General features: G+C 44.5%; 1 protein-coding gene across 5 annotated transcripts in view; it reads left to right on the top strand.

Annotated features, from left to right (window-relative positions):
- Positions 1–22,919, top strand: part of GPR107 (G protein-coupled receptor 107) — a 156,075-nt gene that overhangs the window by 119,146 nt on the left and 14,010 nt on the right. For all 5 annotated transcript variants that reach the window (XM_040324639.1, XM_040324640.1, XM_040324641.1 and 2 more), the window contains 2 exons: positions 11,030–11,079; positions 20,692–20,775. In XM_040324639.1, the coding sequence (XP_040180573.1) occupies positions 11,030–11,079; positions 20,692–20,775 (134 nt within the window). The remainder of the gene's footprint in view (positions 1–11,029; positions 11,080–20,691; positions 20,776–22,919) is intronic.

Here is a 22,919-nt window from a genome sequence, read left to right on the forward strand (position 1 = left end):
CTAATGTTTAAATCTGTTTTTTCTTTTGAAAACCAATATGTATGTATATATATATATAAATATGGATGTGGAAAAAATTTAATTTCAAATATCCTTGATCAGGGAATTGGATACAATGTGAAAATATCCATTTGCTGTAATATTTGAACAGTTTTTAATCCTATTGACTGTCAGCATGCAATTGATCCCTTACTTGTTACCATCGCTGGTTGTTACAGGCTTTTCCGTCCTGTTCTTTATCTGCCATCTTGTGGTCAATTAACCTCACTGCATTTATATTGTCTGCTTGAGCTACTACAAATGGGGTTTTTTTACCTAGGTTCTTTTTTCCTTGTTATGGTCCATTCTTACTAACGGGTCATCAAACTACTATTAGTTTCTCTCTCTCCTTGCCCCGATATATATATTTTTTCATTTATCATATATTTTATCTTTTTACTCATACTGGTTTGTTGATGCGGCTTCTTTCAGTGATTTCTATCTTAACCTGGGGGCTGGCATGATCTATGATTACGATCGATGCCGCCCCGCCTATAGTCACGCCCACTTGTTGGGTCTCGTTGGGATAGGCAGGCATGGATATGCATGTCAGCAGGGACACAAGTCGCCCATTGGTTGGAGCTCATTCAACCCCAGCTGATGTTCCTTTGTTTATGCGCCGTAGGCCCAGGCGCGATGACGATGACGTCATCGCGTCTCTCCGACGTGACACACCCTCCCTGATCAGGCCTATTTAAAGCCAGCTCCAGCCGTTGCCTCGGCGTGGAGCACAGGCTGCTACCTCCCCGGGACACACATCACTTCACAAGCGGCAAGGTAATACCCTATTGCTATCCCTGTTTTTTTGTTACTTTCACTCGCTGTGCATATGGGTTATTCTGGCCATTTTTTATATAGGTTTCAAAGCCTTTTCTGCCCTCTACTGCGGACAGTGCAGTGTAGTTACCCAGCGACGGAATCTACTTTCCCTCCAGGTTCTTTTTACCTGTCTTCTGCCTTGCTGGTCCCGGTTGTTGCCTTTTTATACTATCTTCGAGGTAATTCAACTACTTTTGATATTTGTCATTCCGGACATCTTATTTATTTACCATTTTGGCTGCTGTCTATATTCTCATTAGGTTTCACCATATGCACAGAAACATTTACCTGCTCCCCCTTTTCTCTCCTAGAACCTATTACTATTGTGGCTCCCCATACCATCAGGAAATCGTGTCTTTATTGCTAACCGGGTAGGTCTCCTATTTGGCCCTCTTTGTTTGCTCAAGCGCAATATTATGCATATATATATGCGTACATTGTTTACGCATATATAAAGCTACATACACACTGAGATATTTTGCTTGTCAGTTTCTGGTTATTATATTTTTTTTCTCTGTTTTAACAGCTCATGTACCTACATTTTGGTACTAACCTAACGATCCTTGATGTATGCAGATGACCACCAACTTCATTGGTACTATGTTTGGCTCTATTGCATGCTGCCCTTCATTTTTTATTGGATTATGTTTTATGTTATCTAGATGCTAAAAATGTACAACTCTCTTTCAGACACATACAAGTAGCAATACTTTCGTGTTATAAAACCATACAACTCGTCCAGAAGAAGCCGAAAGGCGAAACGCGTCGGCGAGACGTTTTATTGCTCGAATATGTATCTATGTTCTCTTTCTTGACAATATTTTTTATATGAATTTTTCTGTATATGTACTATTTTGTAATTAAACTTTATTTTTATAACAATATACGTCCCTGTGATTGCCCTCTAAAGTCCGCCATGTCGCTACTTTTTTTGTAGTACAATTCTTTTCTTTTTGCTCTGTCGCATACCTCTACCCTGGGCCTGCCTATATAAGGGTCGGGGATATGCCACGCGGCTGTCTGACGCAGTGACCCCGGGAACACAGCATGTTTACACATGTAAACAAAACCTCCATTACTTACATTAGCCCAAATCATTCAGAGGGGACTGCTACATTTTAATTACTGAACTGTCAACTCCGAGGCTGTGTGCCACCGTGGCATCCCTCGTGATGGTAAAATAAAGCAGGCTTTGTACGGACGTCTCCACAAAATGTTTCTTTTTTTGCTTGCTTTATACAGTACAAATGATGCTGAGACAGGTTTATTGATGTGGCTTTTCCTAACAACCAATTTCAAAATATGAACCCGTGTTTTTGCAGAACTTTTCCAGCATGTTGACAACTTAAGGCCCCTTTCACTCTGGCAGACTAATTGGGTCCGCCTGTCAGTTTTTTAGGATCAGACATCCATTGCCCTCTATGGAGTCGCGGATGTTAATGGACATGTGAATGATGGCATCCGTTCCTATGCACTAAAAGACGGATGGGGGATCTGTTCCCCATTTGTGTGGCAAATCAGATCGGATGACTTCCATTTGACTACCTCATAGAGGAGAGCAAACTGTGTTCCATGTCCGCTTTGCATAAGCAGAGCAGATACGGACCTGTCATTCGCCTGCTCAGCAGGGATCAGCAGACCGATTGCCCGATGAGCAGGTGGATCCGCTGCCAGAGTCCACCCATGTGAAAGGGGCCTTAGGCTAGTTTAAGAGAATGTCTGGGGGTAGAGACTTTTAGTACATCTATGCTGTACTTGCACATTTTCCTATATTTCATCCATTTTAAAATGGCTGCAAATGGAGCAATACCTGTTGTTCTGCCAGAAACACAGTGCTGTGGAGGGGGTGAGGGGTGGTGATGTGAAGCATGACAGTGCTTTGGAAAGATTAAGGAATGGGGGGGCTGTGCTGTGGGGTGATGTAAAGTGTGTCTTGATTTTGACGGGGCAGTGGACAGTAATGTATAGTAGGGGACTAGGGACACTAATGTCAGAACAGGATTGTGATATAAAATGAGGGGCTGTGATGAGGAGACCTTGCGCAAAAAAATGCGATTTGGACCTCTTCTGGAAGAAAATTTTACTGATCGGAAATTCATGAATTTTAATTCAATACCCCTGCTGTACAGGAAGGCGTCACACATTCCTATACAATCCCGGTGCGAACCGACCCCAAAGGAACTTTGCCAGGAGTGACGTTATGGGTGGGGGGGCTTTTTTTGCAGGCCTCCTTCTGAAAATGCAAGATGCCTGACTTCAGCATGTTAAAGTCACGGTTCTGGATCAAACCTGCTGTAAATGAGTGTTAAAAAAAAAAAAAAGGATATCTGCTATATTTGTTCTGGGTCAGCGAGTATTAATGTGAAAGCATCAGAGTATCAGCCGGATTTTCTGTTTTGTCTAGTATTGGTTGTTTTTTCCGTTGAGAGTTAAAGTGGAGTTCTTATTTGTTTGTACTGTGCAGTGTGTACTGACATAGGAGAGTACAGGAAATTAATGGAGGCATCTGATATAAACACTGGGAGTGGGTATCCCGGCTGAGGACAACATGAGATGTAGAGATGCTATCTTCTTTCCCTGTTATAAAAGAACTTTCCTTCCCACAATCCACTTGGCTTCAAGCCAAATTGAACCTTCAGTTTAAATTGGCTAAATACTATTGTTGCCTACCAACAAGTAATGCTGTAAGGTGTTTATTTTTTTCAATAAAATCTGTTTGAACTAGATCAGCTAAGCGTATGCTGGGTGCATCAAAATAAAACGCTTTCCATGTCTTAGGGCTCAAATCATATCCAGGGACTTGGGCTGTATTTATTATTATTATTATTATTATTATTATATATTATATAATATTATCATTACAGTTTGCGCAGCGCTTTACAACATGAGGGCAGACAGTACAGTTACAATTCAATACAGGAGGGATCGGAGGGCCTTGCTCGTTAGAGCTTACAATCTAGAAGGGAGGGATCTGCACAATTGTTCTCTATGTGCCCTGTTCACACCATACAATGTCTGCAGTTTTGTGCGACGCAACCCACAAAAATAAAAAAAACATCAGCTTGTTGCAATGTGCAGTTGTGTATAAAGTTAGTGTTTTTTCTTTTATAACCTTAAAGCTTAAAAAAAAAAAGTCAACACTGACAATTTGTTTATAGGTTTTGTAGCATTTGCGCACAAGGCACACCATATAGCTAGCCTCGCCTGCCTATACGATCATGTCCCCACAGTCCGTTTTTTGTTTAGGGGGGTGGTTTCTAAAGCAGCCACAGTTTAAATAGAAAAACATGCCCCCTGCCAGCAGTTATAGAGGGAAACCTTTGCTTTCTGTGTGAATCTCCTTGCAGAAACACCCCCTGCTGAGTCGGACTTATAGCTCTACAATCAATAAGCTGGCCATACAATATTTTTTTGCATTTATTTATTTTTCTTGGGTGGGGGGGGGGGGGGACCTAACCTGTCCTTGCTATATAGAATGGATTGACAAATCTCCCTCCACTATCTTTTAACAATCGCCCCACTAACTGATTGGATGCAGACGCTTTTTGGCTGACAATTTTCAGCCCAACTATTTTGATTTTTTACAGCGAGCGACTTTGGACTGAAGGTGGTTGACCCACTGAATGCATTTTGTGGGTGCAATGCTTTGCAGGCTCATAGGGTAAAAATATTGTTTTTTTTTTTTTTTTTTTCTTCAAAGATTAACTTATTTTAGAGCTCATTCACTTGGGCATAAACAAACAAAAGCGCTGCATTTAGTTCTATACAGCAATAGTTTTGCATGCATCTAAATGCAGCACTATAGCACTGCTGTATCTACATACAATAATGTGCACTGTGTTTTTCCGCACATAAAAAAAATAGGACCCAGCTGCAGATTTTACACACATAATGGCATACTTTTATGCAGAATCTTCTAGCTCTGCCAGCAAGAACCTTTTATGCAGAAAATGCCTATGTGAACGAGCCCCTAAGTTCAATTGATGGTAATGGACTTGATTTGTCCTGTAATACTGATGGTTTGTAGCTTCTACAAGCCAATTATTAAATCCTAATTCCAGTTATGAGAATTTTTACTCTGGTCCAATGTATGGTACCATACCTGTGGGATCCCTGTAGAAGATAGAAATCACTGTAGTAGGCACCACTGCTGCAGTGATCCCCACCAGCTGTTGGGCCTCATGCCCAGTGGCTGCCATGCTGCTTCCTGAGCCTGCTCGCCACCAAGCTGTACCCATGTAAAAACTGCCAATACGTGCTATACATCTTTAAGTTCTAATGAGCCTCATGAACGCTTATCAGAATTAAAGAAGAAACTTTGAGAAGTTAAATGTTTTCAACGTTGCAGAACAAATTATTCAAATGTAACAAACTGCTAATAGATATTCAATGACCTAGATGAATGAGAACCTTCAATTGGGCTTTTGGAAACTTTTCATTCTGAAAATGTCGAACAGGTGATTAAGAGGTTTGTCTGAACTTGGTGATTGTAGTAATTTCCAGCCTTAATCAAGATAATTACCTTCCTTCCCATCTCTCCTGATTCTACAAAACCACCACTGTCTGGTCCCTTGCTGCCCGCTCTGCCACCATTAATTATTAGGTTTTATAAGAAGCAGCGTAATTGGTACAAAGTGGCCTTATCTGAAGGTTTTTATAGTGTAACCTTTGGAGATAATGGTTTTGATTTTCTGTTACATTGTATTAGAATGGTTTAATATGTTTATCCAAAAGAATCAATAAGATTCCTGTGCTGCTCTTACAAGAGCATATCCTTGTCCTGCAACTACAACATTTAGATGGGAAATTTGTAAAGTGATTTGACTGAGGGGATCTTATTTCTTCTATTTTGTACCATTAATTTTTTTTATTAACTTTTTTCATGTATTTTGAGTGCCTGAAGTTTAACTCTGCTCCCCCTGTGTAGTCTGCATACTGTATGGTTGGACTGAAGCTGTATTGTATAGATAATAAAATATTCACTAAAGTGTGGCAAAAAATGTATTGGTTTCCAAGACAGAGAATCTCAACCAAAACAGTCTATGATGGCTGTTGGTTTAACTTCTGGTCCCCATATGCATTCGGCCTATATTCCTATGGGGGTTCACTAGAGGTTGATGTCGTAAAGTCAGTGGGCCGGATTCGGAAAGAGATACGACTGCGTATCTCCTGATACGCCGTTGTATCTGAGTTCCGCCGGTCGTATCTATGCGACTGATTCAGAGAATCAGTTACGCATAGCTATCCCTAAGATCAGACAGGTGTAAGTGTCTTACACGGTCGGATCTTAGGCTGCAATTCCAGGCTGGCCGCTAGGTGGCGCTTCCATATTTTTACGCAAGGAATATGCAAATGAGGATTTACGCAGAAACGAACGACTGCCCGGCGCTTTTTTTTTACGTCGTTTGCGTTCGGCTTTTTCCGGCGTATAGTTACCCCTGCTATATGAGGGGTAGCTAATGTTAAGTATGGCCGTCGTTCCCGCGCCGAGTTTTGAAATTTTACGTCGTTTGCGTAAGTCGTTCGCGAATACTGCTGAATAAAGAACTTGCGCCCAAAGTTAGAGCGGCGTAACGTATCGGACAGATAAGCCATTGTATCTGAATCCGGCCCAGTGTCTTCAAAGGAAATTGTAATGGTATGATTGAGATTATATATATATATATATATATATATATATATATATATATATATATATACATATACACACACACACACACATGCATACATACATAGTTGTATCCTGGCCTAGGCCAACAGTTTGCAGGGGGGCAGCACGAAAAGAGTCCCCGCCGGCTTGCGCTACACTGTTAGTGTAGCGGCAGTCTTATGGGGCAGACTGGGCTGAGAGGCAAATTAGTCTAGCGCCCCCCATAAAGCGGCCACACTGCTTCTGGTATGCAGGCTGCCGGCATTCTGCAACTGTGGGGGGGGGGGGGGGGTCTGCTGCACCATTTCCATGGTTATATCTTCTTAGTCTTCTCCATAAAATTATCAGAAATGTGTGCTTAAAGTAGAACTATAGGCTACACTTTGTTTTTAATTGTGGATAGATTAAAGGGGGGGGGGGGTTAGAGCCCCTGTCAGTTTATTTTTTACCATCCCCGTCCCATTGCAGAGATTTCCCTTAACTTCCTACCCCATAGCCAAACAGGAAGTGAGAGGAAATCTATGCAAATTAAGGGAATTCATTGCCCCCCCCAACTGGCCCTCAGAACTAGTGTCCCCACTCAATTTTTTTAGGGCCGGTCTTAAACAGAAAGGGGTGTGACCTTGCCAGGAAGGGGTGTGTCATATTTAAATTAGGGGGTGCGCGAGTTTAGTCAGGCCTAGGGCAGCACAAAACCTAAATACACCTATACATACATACATACATACATACATACATACATACATACATACATACATACATACATACATACATACATACACACACACTGCCTTGCGAAAGTATTCGGCCCCTTGAACTTTGCAACCTTTTGCCACATTTCCGGCTTCAAACATAAAGATATAAAACTGTAATTTTTTTAAAGAATCAACAAGTGGGACACAATCATGAAGTGGAACGAAATTTATTGGATATTTCAAACTTTTTTAACAAATAAAAAACTTGGGCGTGCAAAATTATTCAGCCCCCTTAAGTTAATACTTTGTAGCGCCACCTTTTTCTGCGATTACAGCTGTAAGTCGCTTGGGGGATGTCTCTATCGGTTTTGCACATCGAGAGACTGAAATTTTTGCCCATTCCTCCTTGCAAAACCGCTCGAGCTCAGTGAGGTTGGATGGAGAGCGTTTGTGAACAGCAGTTTTCAGTTCTTTCCACAGATTCTCGATTGGTTTCAGGTCTGGACTTTGACTTGGCCATTCTAACACCTGGATATGTTTATTTGTGAACCATTCCATTGTAGATTTTGCTTTATGTTTTGGATCTTGTTGGAAGACAAATCTCCGTCCCAGTCTCAGGTTTTTTGCAGACTCCATCAGGTTTTCTTCCAGAATGGTCCTGTATTTGGCTCCATCCATCTTCCCATCAATTTTAACCATCTTCCCTGTCACTGCTGAAGAAAAGCAGGCCCAAACCATGATGCTGCCACCACCATGTTTCACAGTGGGGATGGTGTGTTCAGGGTGATGAGCTGTGTTGCTTTTACGCCAAACACAACATTTTGCAATGTTGCAAAAAAGTCTGATTTTGGTTTCATCTGACCAGAGCACCTTCTTCCACATGTTTGGTGTGTCTCCCAGGTGGCTTGTGGCAAACTTTAAACGACACTTTTTATGGATATCTTTAAGAAATGTCTTTCTTCTTGCCACTCTTCCATAAAGGCCAGAGTTGTGCAGTATACAGGGACTGATTGTTGTCCTATGGACAGAGTCTCCCACCTCAGCTGTAGATCTCTGCAGTTCATCCAGAGTGATCATGGGCCTCTTGGCTGCATCTCTGATCAGTCTTCTCTTTGTATGAGCTGAAAGTTTAGAGGGACGGCCAGGTCTTCGTAGATTTGCAGTGGTCTGATACTCCTTCCATTTCAATATTATCGCTTGCACAGTGCTCCTTGGGATGTTTAAAGCCTGATTTAAATAGTACACGCCCCCTAGCCGCGGAATTTGAATTCCGCCGGGGGATTTACGATACGCCGCCGCAACTTTAGAGGCAAGTGCTTTCTGAATAAAGCACTTGCTTCAAAAAATAGCTGCGGCGTAACGTAAATCAGATAGGTTAGCGGATCTAAAGATCCGCTAACCTATCTGATTCTAGCCCAGTGTGTAGGTAGGCTGCTGTGATTCAAGGCGGCAGTATTGTTTGCTGGAAAAGTAATCGATGGGACTGATTTTCTAAAATTTGAGAGTGCAAAATCTGGTGCAGCTTTGCATGGTAGCCAATCGCCTTCTAACTTCAGCTTGTTCAATCAAGCCTTGACCAAAAACCTGGAAGCTGATTGGTTTCTGTGCACAGCTGCACCAGATTTTACACTCTTTAGTTTTAGTGAATCAACCCTATTGATTTCTGGGTTTGGACAACCTATGGACGTCTTTTTTTTTTTTTTGCACATACTATTAATTTTAGTAAATCAACCCCAATGTATGAACGTGAAGCAGGACAGAGATAATTGGGGATGGGCAGAGTTTTTATATAGTCCAGCAGGAAATTGAGCAGGGCTGAAGATCCTGCTACAGAATTCCGTGCTGCAGCCAAGCACTCTGTTGTCCACCAACAGCAGAAAGATGGGACCTCGCTTTTTTTTGGGTAGAATCAACAGGTATTTTGAAACATGGGAAAATGTGCATGTATCATACAAAATGTTTTATTTTTTGTTTTGCCCAGACATACACTTTAAAAAGATTGTAGATTTCCTTCAGATAACAAGTACCACTTCAGGAAACCTCATAAAGTATTTGCAATTACCTCTTTCGTAGTTCAGCACTCTCTCATTCTTGGATCACAAGGGCTTCTCCCTGCAGACAATGACCACATGGCCCCACCAAGTGCAGAAATCTCCCAGCTCTTCCTAGTCTGCTCAGTGTTTTCCCAAATAAACATTGAGCTACATTAGCTTAGAGCTGTCCTGTGTTGCCTGGGACCATCGCTGTGCTGGTGTATATCTCCAGTGTTGTCTAAAACACATGGACGCTCCACTTCAGTTCCCATGGATCAGTTTTACCTTTTGTCAAGTGCTAAGCCTGGCCGTACATGTCAAAATCAAGTTGTTCTATCCTAATTTCGATTTCAGTTTGCTTAGAAGAAAAATGCAAAATCTACTATTTTTAGTCAGTTGCTGTATATAGGATTATTTGACAGGATTCCTGTTTTGGATTTATTTTAATTTCATTCCAATTATTCTTTTAATGTACTAAATCTAATCAAATCTATAAAATGATCAACGTTTGTTCATCGATCAAATTAATTGATAGTAGGTTGACTTTGTTCTTTCCATGAACTATTTGAAAGGAGCTCAGTTGTGCTTCAACACTCTGATTCTGTAGAACTGTGTGAACAATATGGATAAATAAATTGCTTAAAGCGGATGTCTGCCAAAAAAAAAAAAATATTAAAAGCCAGCAGCTACAAATACTGCAGCTGCTGACTTTTAATATTAGGACACTTACCTGTCCTGGAGTCCAGCTCCGTCAGCAGCAGAGGACGAGCGATCGCTCGTCACTCTGCTGCACCCACGCCATCCATCCGGCTTCACTGCCCGGTTCCCTACGGCGCATGCGCGAGTTGTGTGCGCCGTGCTCACTGGTCCCCGCTGTGTTCTGGGAGCTGTGTGTTTCCCAGAACACAACTGGGGGGGGGGGGTGAATTTGACGTCCTGCCCGCAGTCTACCTGCAGACGGTGTGGCCGGAAGTGGGTGCAAATACCTATCTGCACCCCCCTCCCCCCTGAAAGGTGTCAAATGTGAGACCGGAGGGGGGGGGTTCCGATGAGCGGAAGTTCCACTTTAGGGTGGAGCTCTGCATTAAATCCCATTCCAACAGGGAGAGAGATGGCAGCTCTTGTAGCCAATCGGGTGTACTGCATGCATATACACTGACGAGCAAGGGAGATGGCCCAACTATATTTAAAGTAGACTTAAACCCTCCTATTTTTTTATAGCCAAGTAAGCTGCCATCTTCGTCTCTGTTCGATCTTTAACTGCCATGGTGCTACACATGTGATCAGTTATGCCACCAGCTATTGGATGGTTTGACAGCTTGTTGGATAGCACAAGCAAATGTCACTGTTCGCAATCCCAGCATGCAACCGTTTTCTGAAACCGCAAAAAAAGTGGGTTTACTTCCGCTTTAAGGCCTAGTTCACACTGGTGCGAAATGCGCTTCGACTTTGAGAACACATGTCGCATCACAGGTCACACCCCATTAAGTGCAATGGAACCGTTCTAATAGGAGTGACTTGAATCGCTTTGACTTAGAAAAAGGTTCCTGCATTACTTTTGGTCTGACTTCGACACGACTTGTATTGACTTCTGTTAAAGAAGTCATATGCAAGTGGTGCCGATGTTGCGCGACTTTGAAGTCACGGCAGTGTGAATCGGGCCTTGGTGAAAAAGAGAAACGTCAGGTCACCAGGTTGGCTGTAATGTCTGATAGGGCTAAAATGATCTGCCTAACATTTCATCATCTTTGTGACTTTTGGTAATTTTTGTTTTTTTTTCTTTCTTTTCACAGCGGCCATTAACTTGGCAAAACTGAAGCTCTTCCGGCACTACTATGTAATGGTGAGTGTAAAAGATATGATGAGCTGGATGACACAGGGAGGGGAGGTGTTAGTAAAAATGCAGGCTTTGGTTCTGTATGTTGGCAAATGTAGTAAAAGCTGAATATTACTCTGGCTCATTATTTTATAACATACATGTAATTCCAGTGAACATTGTGCCTGACTTAATTTAGTGTCTAGCTGATATGGAGTCCAGCATTAAACGCACTTTCACACAAGTGTTCTTTGCACTTCGAACGAGCGTTCGTGCAGACAGCCTGTTTAAATCAATGACATGCAGCACCTGTACCCCCCATGCAGGTAAAGACAGCCCTGGGTGTATAGGGGAGTGGAAATGGTTTAACCATGTTCTCTCAATTCCATTAAGAATTAAAGCGGTGGTAAAGCCACCTGAATGACTTTACCTACAGGTAAGCCTTATTATAAGCTTAACTGTAGGTAGGTGCACCGTTTAGGAGATATTTACATTCGTAGCAGCCAGTGACATCACTGGCACATGCGCTCTGAGTGTATGGTGCCATTCATTCGGAGCTCTGTGCCACAGGCTGTGACTCCCATGTGTGGGAGTGACAAAACTGTGACTCGGCCATTCGAATGGCTGGAGCCCGTAAACCTGGAAGGAAGATTGGGTGAAGAGGGAAGCCTGTCCTGGTAACCATGATGCATACTAGCACATTATGACATTCTCCTGCAAGGGCCAAATTTTATTTTTATTTTTTGTGGTTTACCATCGCTTTAACTATAGCCAACTGGACGTGACATTTGCACCACTTTGTGAGCGTTGCCCTCTAAGTCTTCCTTCTGTGCTCCCCCAAATTTTAGTGGTAGTCTTCCCTTTCTGTCCCTTTTTTTTTAGGTCTTTATAAGGCACCAAACAGAAATATCATAATACCTTATGTAAAAATTGTTAAAATAATTTTTGTTTCAGAATTTTTGCAGTCTCTGAACAAAAACATAGCTAGCTTGTCAACCGTTCCACCTGGGATTAGGAGACTATCCTTTTCCAGTTCCTTTTTCTTATGGCTTTTCAACACTAAGAAGAATGGTACTCAGATCCCACACTGGACATGCAAGGACGACCTGTAACATTGTTGGGTCGGCACTGGACCCTGCACAATGATGTATTGCCTTGTGGACCACTAAGGGTGCTCTACAGCTCCTGAGCAGTCCCTGAAAGCCATTCTATCAAGTGGATGTTGGAGCCTCTGAGGATACTACCTTAGGTCAGTCAGTATGTTTCTTTGAGGAACAGTGCAGTAATTGACATTTTGCATTTTGTGAGTACCCACTTTTATACTAAAAATATTTTTTTGAATTAAATTATCTCTGGTAATGCAATAAATTTCTGTTTTCTTTATCGTACATCACGGGACACAGAGAAGCATAGTAATTACTATGTGGGTTATAGAGAGTACCTTCAGGTGTGGACACTGGCACGCCCTTAAGGCAAGAAGTTCCCTCCCCTATATAACCCCTCCCATACCGGGAGTGCCTCAGTTTTTTGCCAGTGTCTAAGGTGTTGGTCACGAGTGAACATGTGCTCCAAGGAGCTCCACTGGAGGGATCCATATTGGATGTAAAAAGCCTCCATGAAATCCGGATCCGTCCAAAGTGCTTCTGAGCCAAAGTGGACGGTACCCGGGCCCCGGTTAAGAAGAACGGGGTTTGGCCTGTAATGCTTCTCTTTGAGAGCTGGATCCTGGTTATTCAGTACTTTGGTCAATTTCCTAATACCAAAAGTTTACTGACAGGGTGCGATATGGGTCCAGGGGTGTGGTGTTCCTGTCCATGGACCCCGGTCCCTGAAGGTCTATAGACGCTGCTCTCCGTGATGGGTGAAGATTGGACTGTCTGTTATGCAAAGTCCTGCAGCGTTGGATCAGGTAAGTGAAGGTGCTTCAGGACTTGGTCCTAGGAGTAACCTTCCTTTATTTGAGCCATTATGTTTGCCTAAAGCTAACTGTCTGATGGTCCTGTGTGTTGTGGGGAGGAGGGGTATCTCTAGTCAGGTAGTTAGCCCCTCCTGTGCAGGTTAAAAGCAGAGAAAAGTTGTCCAAAATGTTTGGCTTCACTTGGCTTACCTGGTTCTCACATGGAGCTGTGGGTTCCATCCTCATGCATGGCGCGTAGCGTCATGCGCGCGCGACATTGATGTGTCTTAGGCGCACGCGCGCGCGCACAAATGAAATTTTTGTACGCTGCTCCGATGCGCACGAATGTGCGCGGCGTGCTCCGTGAGATGCGTGTGACGACATGTGCGGCTACGTGTGCGCGCGTAGCCTCGTGGTGCACGCCTAACAGCGGCGCGCGCGTGCGCATGCGCGCAGGGGGTCTATCTCAGCTGTTCTCTATGAGACTTGAGATTACAGGACAGAGCAGGTCAGGTGATACACCTAGTCCTTATATGCTCCAGTCCACCTAACTGGTTCTGGCTGACGGTGGACACAGAGATCTTGTGCACATACTTCAGTATTTAGTACTGGTGGTGGACAGTGACATTTGCTTAAGGCGCATAGTGGGCTCTGCACCTTGCCAACCATCAAATAGCAGCGTCAGTGCTGGTCTATAGGTTCGCAAGTAGTTGCAACTATTGTGAGAACCTCAGCTTTATCATGGCTAAAGGCTCAGGGACTAGAAGCAAAAAAGCAAAGGGATCGCCATCTGGCTCAGAGGATCTCGGGCATGCTCCTGCGGCTGCTTCCTCTCCTGAAAAATTGAAGGAGGCCCAGGGTGAACCATCAGGGCTGTCAGATGCCTGTTCTGCCCTTGTCCCACTTGCTCCAGTTTTTGTGACACAGGAGGCTTTGGCCTCAGCTATGGGGGGTCTGGAGCAGAGATTAGCGACCTTGATTGCATCCTCTCTCTCAAGGGAAAAACGCACAAGGTCCCCCTCTCCCTCTGAGGAGTCCCTCGATTTGGGGCATGCATCCTCAGAAGAGGTTGATTTACCCTCTGGAGATCTGGCAGAAGGTCAGCTGGAAGTAGTGGACTCTGAGGATTCCACTTTGGGAGAACCCTTTTCGGCGTCGCAATCCGAAAAATTGTTGGTCCAGTCCCTCACTGAGATGGTCCGTTCGGCCTTCAAGTTGCCACTTTCAGAACCAGCTTCAAGTGCAGTCTCATCTTTAGGCTCCTTAAAAGCTCCTCAAGCTAATTATTCCTTCCCGGTTCACCCCCTGCTGGAAGGGCTTATCTACAAGGATTGGGAACATCCAGATAGATATTTTCTTCCTCCTAAGAAGTTTTCGGTTTTATACCCCATGGAGGAACAATTCACTAAAAGATAGGGCATCCGCAAGGTTGACGCAGCTGTGTCCTGCGTAAACAAATCTTTGACCTGTCCAGTAGACAATGTTCTGGTATTCAAAGATCCGACAGACAAGAGATTAGAGACTTTATTATAAACCTCTTTTGCTTCGGCGAGAGGAATAACCCAGCCTGCAATTGCGGCTATTGGGATTTGCCAGGCCTTGAAGAACCAGTTTAAAGGGGTCTTAAAGGAATTGCCGGCACAACAGGCCCAGAATTTGGCTGAGTTTCCCAGAGCATTATGTTTTGCCATAGATGCTATTAAGGACTCCATTCAGCAGTCCTCACGTCTCACTCTCTCGCTAGTTCATATGCGCAGGTTACTCTGGCTGAAGAACTGGTCTGCTGAAGCCCCGTGTAAAAAATTACTGGCGGGGTTTCCCTTTCATGGAGAGCGTTTGTTTGGGGAAGATCTGGATGCTTACATTCAGAAAATTTCCAGTGGCAAAAGTACACTGTTGCCAGTAAAGAAAAGGTTTAGGGGTCCCCCCTCCTTTAAGCGATCCTCCTCTCCTATCCCTAGTACTTCCGGTACCAGGCAGTTCCGACGGCCTCCTGGACGATTCAATGCAGGTGGGAAGCCACAGGGCCAGCCTCGGGCTTCCAAAAAACCTTGGAACCGTAAGCCACAGGCCAAGCCAGCAACTAAGTCAGCATTATGAAGGTTCTCCCCCACTCAGCCGGGTGGGGGGAAGACTTCAGCTGTTTGCGGAGGCTTGGCTAGACAGGATCCAAGACAGGTGGGTCCTCTCTACGGTCTCCGGGGGCTACAAGCTGGAGTTGAGCGAATTTCCTCCACCGCGCTTCTTAACCTCGAACGTCCCAAAGGACCTCGGCAAAAGAAGGTCCTTAGCATTGGCCTTAGATCATCTGTTATCCCAAGTGGTAATCAGAGAGCTGCCAGTGGAAGAACAAGGTTTGGGGTTTTATTCCAATCTCTTCACCGTCCCCAAACAAAACGGGGATGTAAGACCCATCCTGGACCTCAAGGCCTTAAACAAGTTCCTAAGGGTCCAATCATTCCGGATGGAATCGATCAGGTCAGTGGTGGCCTCCCTGCAAGGAGGGGAACTACTAGCGTCCATCGATATAAAGGACGCATACTTGCACGTTCCTATCTTTCTCGACCATCAGAAGCTGCTTCGCTTCGCGGTAAATCAGCGCCACTTCCAATTCGTGGCCTTACCTTTTGGTCTGGCCACCGCTCCTCGTGTTTTCACGAAAGTATTGGCTCCACTGTTAGCCTATCTAAGGTCTCAAGGCATATCCACAGTAGCCTATCTAGACGACCTATTGGTAGTAGACCGGTCAGTGGCCGATCTAAACTCAGCGGTACACAGAACCGTAAAATTTCTGGAATCCATGGGTTGGGTTCTCAACCTGGACAAGTCAGCCTTAATGCCTGTGCAAAGGCTCGAATATTTGGGTCTACTCATAGACACAAAGCTAAAAAGGGTCTTCCTGCCACAAAGGAAGTTCGAGGCTTTAAGAGAACTAGTTCAACTAGTCAAAGCAAAGCGTCAGCCTCCCATTCGCCTCTGTATGAGGTTACTGGGAAAGATGGTAGCCTCGTTCGAGGCCGTCCCATTTGCGCAGTTCCACTCAAGGGAGCTTCAACATGCCATTCTGTCCTCTTGGAACAAAAAGGTTCAAGCCTTGGATCTCCCTATGTTTCTCTCCCGGTCAGTCCGGCAGAGCCTTTGTTGGTGGCTGGTTCCCCGGAACCTGCTAAAGGGGAAGTCCTTTGTTCCCGTGACATGGCAGGTTGTGACCACGGACGCCAGTCTGCTAGGCTGGGGTGCAGTCCTGGGAGGTTTGTCTCTCCAGGGGAAATGGTCAGCCTCCGAGAGGTCTCTACCCATAAATCTGCTGGAAATTCGAGCAGTCTATCTAGCCCTGTCAGCTTGGTCAGACAGGTTGAAGGGTCTTCCGGTCAGGATTCAATCAGACAATGTCACTGCCGTGGCATACATAAATCACCAGGGGGGCACAAGAAGTCGTGCAGCCCAAAGAGAGGTGAATCGAATCCTGACCTGGGCAGAGAAATATGTCCCATGCATATCTGCAGTGTTCATTCCGGGAATAGACAATTGGCGAGCAGACTACCTAAGCCGCCAACAGGTGCTTCCAGGGGAATGGACTCTTCACCCCGACATCTTCCAGAGCATTTGTCAGAGGTGGGGAACACCAGATGTCGATCTCTTTGCATCGAGGTTCAATGCAAGGGTGGGCAACTTTCTGTCCCGGACAAGGGATCCACTTGCTTACGGCACGGATGCACTGGTGTTCCCATGGGATCAGTTCTCCCTAATGTATGCGTTTCCTCCGCTGCAATTATTACCCTGTCTTCTTCGAAGGGTAAAGTCGGAAGGAAGACCAGTGATTCTGGTGGCTCCAGCGTGGCCCAGAAGGGCCTGGTTCGCGGACATTGTAAGGATGTCCGTGGGGCAACCATGGTCCCTGCCGCTTCGGCCAGACCTATTGTCCCAGGGGCCAATATTCCATCATTCCTTACCGTCTCTCAATTTGACGGTTTGGCTATTGAGTCCCATATCTTAAAGAAAAGGGGTCTCTCTAATGCGGTGGCATCTACTTTGATTAATGCCAGAAAACCGGCATCCAGACTTATCTATTACCGAGTTTGGAAATCTTATGTGGCCTGGTGCGAGACCAGGGGTTGGCATCCCCGGAGGTATCTCATTGGCAGAATTCTGGAGTTTCTGCAGTTAGGGGCGGACATGAAGTTGGCCCTAAGCACCATTAAGGGCCAGATCTCGGCCTTATCGATTTTTTTCCAAAGGCCACTAGCTACACATTCCCTGATCAAAACCTTTGTGCAAGGTGTGATCCGGCTTAGTCCACCAGTCAAGATTCCCTTGTGTCCATGGGATCTGAATCTGGTCCTTTCCGTCTTACAGAAACAACCATTTGAGCCCTTGGCTCATATTCCTTTGGTCCTTCTGACCAGGAAGGTGATATTTTTGGTAGCCATAACCTCCGCCAGGAGGGTTTCGGAGTTGGCGGCCTTGTCTTGTAAGGAACCGTACCTTATATTCCATAAGGATAGAGTGGTCCTACGGCCCCACCCGGCTTTCCTACCTAAAGTTGTTTCAAGATTTCATTTGAATCAGGATCTTGTTCTCCCGTCTTTTTTCTCAGAGCCTAGTTCTGCAAGGGAGAAGTCTTTACATACGCTAGACGTATTAAGAGCAGTTAAGATCTATCTTAAGGCTACTGCTCAGGTCCGGAAAACTGATACATTGTTTATCCTGCCAGAAGGTCCCAGATGTGGGCAGGCAGCGTCGAAGTCCACTATCTCCAAATGGATTCGGCAGGTCATTACTCAAGCCTATGGCTTGAGGGGAAAGGTTCCCCCGTTTAAGGTTAAAGCACATTCCACTAGAGCGGTGGGTACTTCCTGGGCAGTGCATCATCAAGCCTCCATGGCTCAAGTCTGCAAGGCCGCGACATGGTCGTCTGTCCATACTTTCACTAAGTTTTATCAATTGGACATAAGAAAGAATGAGGAGAGCGCCTTTGGGCGCAGTGTGCTGCAGGCTGCAGTTTGATTCCTCATGTCTGATGGCGCCCGGCTTATTTCTTGGGGTCTCCCTCCCCTCATAGCATTGCTTTAGGACGTCCCACATAGTAATTACTATGCTTCTCTGTGTCCCGTGATGTACGATAAAGAAAATAGGATTTTTATAACAGCTTACCTGTAAAATCCTTTTCTTTTGAAGTACATCACGGGACACAGAGCACCCGCCCCTCTTTTGGGGTATTTGGGACACTTATTGCTTGCTACAAAACTGAGGCACTCCCGGTATGGGAGGGGTTATATAGGGGAGGGAACTTCTTGCCTTAAGGGCGTGCCAGTGTCCACACCTGAAGGTACTCTCTATAACCCACATAGTAATTACTATGCTTCTCTGTGTCCCGTGATGTACTTCAAAAGAAAAGGATTTTACAGGTAAGCTGTTATAAAAATCCTATTTTTCTTGTAGATGAAAATGTACAGCCTGTCCATTTTTCATCTGATCAGCTGGACCAATGGTGAACGTATCGCCATACCTCTGTTTTGAGCGGATCTTATCGGGTGGCAGACGTGTCAGCGGACACATCTCTGCTGTCATCTGCCTGCCCATAGAAGTCAATGGGTGGCCCACATGGATCCACCTAAAAATTGGCTTGATCCAAGCAGGCCGATCGTGTGAAAGTTGCCTCATATTCAGTGATTTGAGACGCCACTATCATAATAGATATGAAGATGCTCTGTGACCCATTATGTTTGGTAAGAAAATGTGTTTTTGGTTTACCAGTAAAAATCCTTGTTCTTGGAGTACTTCACAGGGGTCCCGATCCTCTGTCCATTCAACTGAAGATGGCAGTATAACCCAATCATAATGGATATTTAGTTGCTCTATGTCCCCTGATGTTCTCTAAGAAAAATAATTTCCATTATTGCAGCTTACAAAATCCCCCCCCCCCCCCCCCACGACCAGAACACTCCGATCGACGCTCTCTGCCATTGGCTGAGAGCACGGATTGGGAGTCGGTTGGATGCTGGTTTTCCAGTATGCTCGGCTGGCTTCTGTAGGACAGACCAACATACACATGGGCGTAATGTCAGACGTTTTTTTTTTTTTGACCCGGCTATTGTCTTCCGACATTCAGCTCGTGTGTCAATGCCGCTGTGCAAAGTTGTCTCTGTTGCTCCTCCATCCAAAATGGAGCCACCTTAAGACCGGAAGTGAGTTACTTAATAGATCACCATATAAAAATAAAGGGGGGAAAAAGCCTCAAGAAAAATAAAATTAATCTAGCCACCACATCGAGGAATTGGTAAGCAGCAGTTTATTTTGTAGTTTTTGAATTTAAATCCACTTCAACATCCGCAGAGAAACGAGACAAATTCAGCCTTACCAAGTTGTCTGGCTGGGCTGCCTGAATCACAAGAGTGTCAAAACAGAATTGCATCTGATCTTATGACCTCATTACGATTTCAGTCACTGACTCCAAGTATGTAGCTCAATAGTTCTTGCTTAGCCTTAACATCACTGCATGCTTTCTTTAGATCTGTGACTTGCATATATTAAAGCTGTTACAACCAAGTATTTCTCGCCATGCAGGTTTTCTGTAACAATGACTACTGAATAAACGTTTATTAATGCATAATGCTTGCCATCTGGCAAGTGAAACCACTTTCTTCAACCAGCTTCTTCAGTCCATTCAAAAACAATCAAATGGATTGCTGCAACATACCACCATCCCTGCTGTCCAGATATAAATGTACACTGTAGTAGGTTAACTTGATTTGTCCCATCACATTTGGGAAAGCAGGTTGAAAGTGCCTCCAATTGGCAGGAAACGGCAGTATGTATGGGCACTGTAAGAGATGACGATTTTTCAGATTTTATTTTTGAATTGGAGAAATGTTCCGAATTGAGCTAACAGACAAGTAATACTTCATATTCCCATCGCACACAATCCTGGATGAGCTCTCGAATTTTGTTCTGCGGCAACAACCAGCTGGATACTGGTTCAAGTCACAGTAAAGATATTTGCCAGCACACCATGGAACGACATAAATGGCGTCCAAGCGGATAATTTATTGCATGATCGCAACACAAGGAGAGTGCAACGTTTCGGAGTCACGCAGGACCCCTTCATCAGGCTGTGATAGAAAGGGGTCCTGCATGACTCCTAAACGTTGCACTTTCCTAGAGTTGTGATCATGCAATAAATTATCCATTTGGACGCTTTTTATGTTCCAAGGTGTGCTGGCAAATATCTTTACTGCGTCATACAGACAGGCTCTCCTGTGATTCTGTCACATACAAGCTATAAATGTGACCCGCCTTACTTTGCTGCTGACACCCACCAGATCTTTACAGTGAGCTGAGGATGCTACTGTCCCCTGGTAAATGAGAATTGATAGCTGGCTGGGCGGGTAAATAAATAGATAGTTGGCTTCCACAGTAATTGCATTAGATTAATCTATCCAGGAGATGGCCTTGGGTGCTTGAGATGCAGACATAATAACCTGCAGCTCACAGAGTGATATATTAAGTGGGTGCCATAAATTCCTCTCAGCCAGATTAATCCCAGATCTGCAGGCTGACATGTGTTTCGCAGAGATGACAGGTTGCTGTCAAGCAGAATCAGGAAAGGGGGGGGGGGGGGGGGGGGTTGCAGTTTTGGATAGACCGCTCTGTACGCCAAGTGGTTTGCAGTATACAGAGCGAATAGGCCTCGGCCTTCTAGATGGCATATCTAAATTTTCCCACTTTTTTTTCTGTCACAGATTGTCTGCTTCATCTACTTCACCCGAATCATCGCCATCTTCATCAAGGTCGCTGTTCCTTTCAAGTGGAAATGGATGTACGAGGTAAGCCAGTAACAATGTGAACGCTGCTAGACAGCGAACGTATTTAGAGTGGTTGAGGTGAATTGTTAGCCTTTTTTGCTTTCCAGTATTAAATAGTCTTTTAGGAACATTAAAATCCCCAGATTAAGACTAAGTTTTTCTGAGTTTATACATTAGAGCAGGGATATGCAATTAGCGGACCTCCAGCTGTTGCCAAACTACAAGTCCCATCATGCCTCTGGGTGTCATGCTTGATGCTGTCAGTTTCGCTATGCCTCATGGGACTTGTAGTTTGGCAACAGCTGGAGGTCCGCTAATTGCATATCCCTGCATTAGAGAAGTATAAGTCGCATGTTAGAAATGATGTATGTTGCTTACTGTTGTAATATTAATATAGATATGTAGGTATTGTAAAATATTGTGGTATATGAAAGGCACAGTATATATAGGTTTACATACAGGCATTCAAGGTTACACATCAAAGGGGTTAGAAAACATAAAGGTGGTCAAACGACACGTATCAAAAGGACTCTTTGATGTGTTAATCTTATCTAAGACGACCTAGGTGTGTGGCCTGGTACTTCCTTACATAAGGAAGTGTTTATTGATGCTAATTAGACTCGGTGGGATATTCATTCAATGGGAACATTTGGTTTACCCCCCCCCCCCCCCCCTTCCAGTGTGAGTCCAATATTTGAAGCACTGAAGCTGGCATTCAAGGAATCTAGTTTTGTCTTGTCACTCTATGATGAACATTGCACAGGTCTAGGAGAAGATGGGATTCTGAATTATACTCTGTTGGATTCTTGTATCGTCTGTGGACTTTGTATGTTATTGGAAGATCCATTAAATGCGTTCTCTGGAGAACCTGGTGTGAGTTTTTGCGGAACAACCTAATTTACTCTCTGACTTCAGTACATTGGATCTTATGGTTCTGTGTTGGACACTATACTTGATCACTACATTGGTGCATTGCTGGAGAACCTGGCGTGAGTTTAGATCACTACACTTACATCTGGGGACGACCAACAGTCCAGGTAATCGCTTGATGTGAAATTACATGCAGACATCGGTAGACGGCTGCGACTGCTGTCTGCATATCATTTGGCAGACTTCTGATCTGCGGCTGCCCTCACACACCTGGGCTCCTGCCTGCAGTTATTCACAGCATAGTTGCTGAACCATGGCCAATTTGGCCATGTGAATAAAGCTTTAATGTCTGTGCTGGAACTGCTCTTCTCTTTAGAATCTGTGATCTGCACAGTGGACTTGTACAGCATCTTTTTCAGCGAGTGATTCTTTATTTCTTTTATCTTAAAAGCATTATAGTAAAAAAGAGAAAATTCCTCCAGAAACATGGCGTTTTCAACCCTTTGTCGAGCTTAAAGTACTGTCAAGCCTGTACTGCAGGGGTAGCCCTCCAGCTGTTGAAGTAATTTCCCATGAGGCATTGCAAGGCTACAGGTAGAGGCATGAGGGGACTTGTAGTTCTGCAACAGCTGGAGGACCCCATGGTTGCCTACCCCTGCTGTACTGTGTTCAACTCTCCATATACTTGATAACGCCCTATTATTCACAAAGAATCTTCCACTTCCACTCCCACTCTTGAACAGACAATATTGTTCTACAACTTTAGTCGTCATTCATTCACTATTTGAGCTGAACTTCTGGCGCATATAAAAACGCCACCTAATGTGCTTGTTTTTCTTTTAAAAATAATATCTTAATATTCTAATGTCACACCCCACACAGCAGCACTCTGGGAAATGGAAGGACAGCAGTAGGATCCAATTGGATGGAGATCTAAAACCTATACATGTGCTGAAAGGAGACTGGAGCAAAGATGATAGCTTAATATTGTGTTGCATCTGCATTGTCCAATTATCAGGCTGCAGGCAGAGAGGTGCATTATGCCTGGTATGCACTTCAAGTTTTATTTTTTTGGGGTTGAATGAAAAAATACGGACAGCTCCCATCGAAACCCTTATACTAACTATGCAAAGTTAGTACAGCAATCCCACCCTCTGAGCTTTTGTGTTCTGCCAAAACACTGACCAGTGCTCTCTGCCATTGGCTGAGCGCACTGATCGGGAGCCAGTCGGCTGCTGGTTTTCCAGCATGCTTGTGCGACAAGCCAGCTTCTCTCCGACAGACCTACACACGTG

The sequence above is a fragment of the Rana temporaria genome, chromosome 9, assembly GCF_905171775.1.
Source record: "Rana temporaria chromosome 9, aRanTem1.1, whole genome shotgun sequence".
In the NCBI taxonomy this organism is placed as follows: Eukaryota; Metazoa; Chordata; class Amphibia; order Anura; family Ranidae; genus Rana; species Rana temporaria.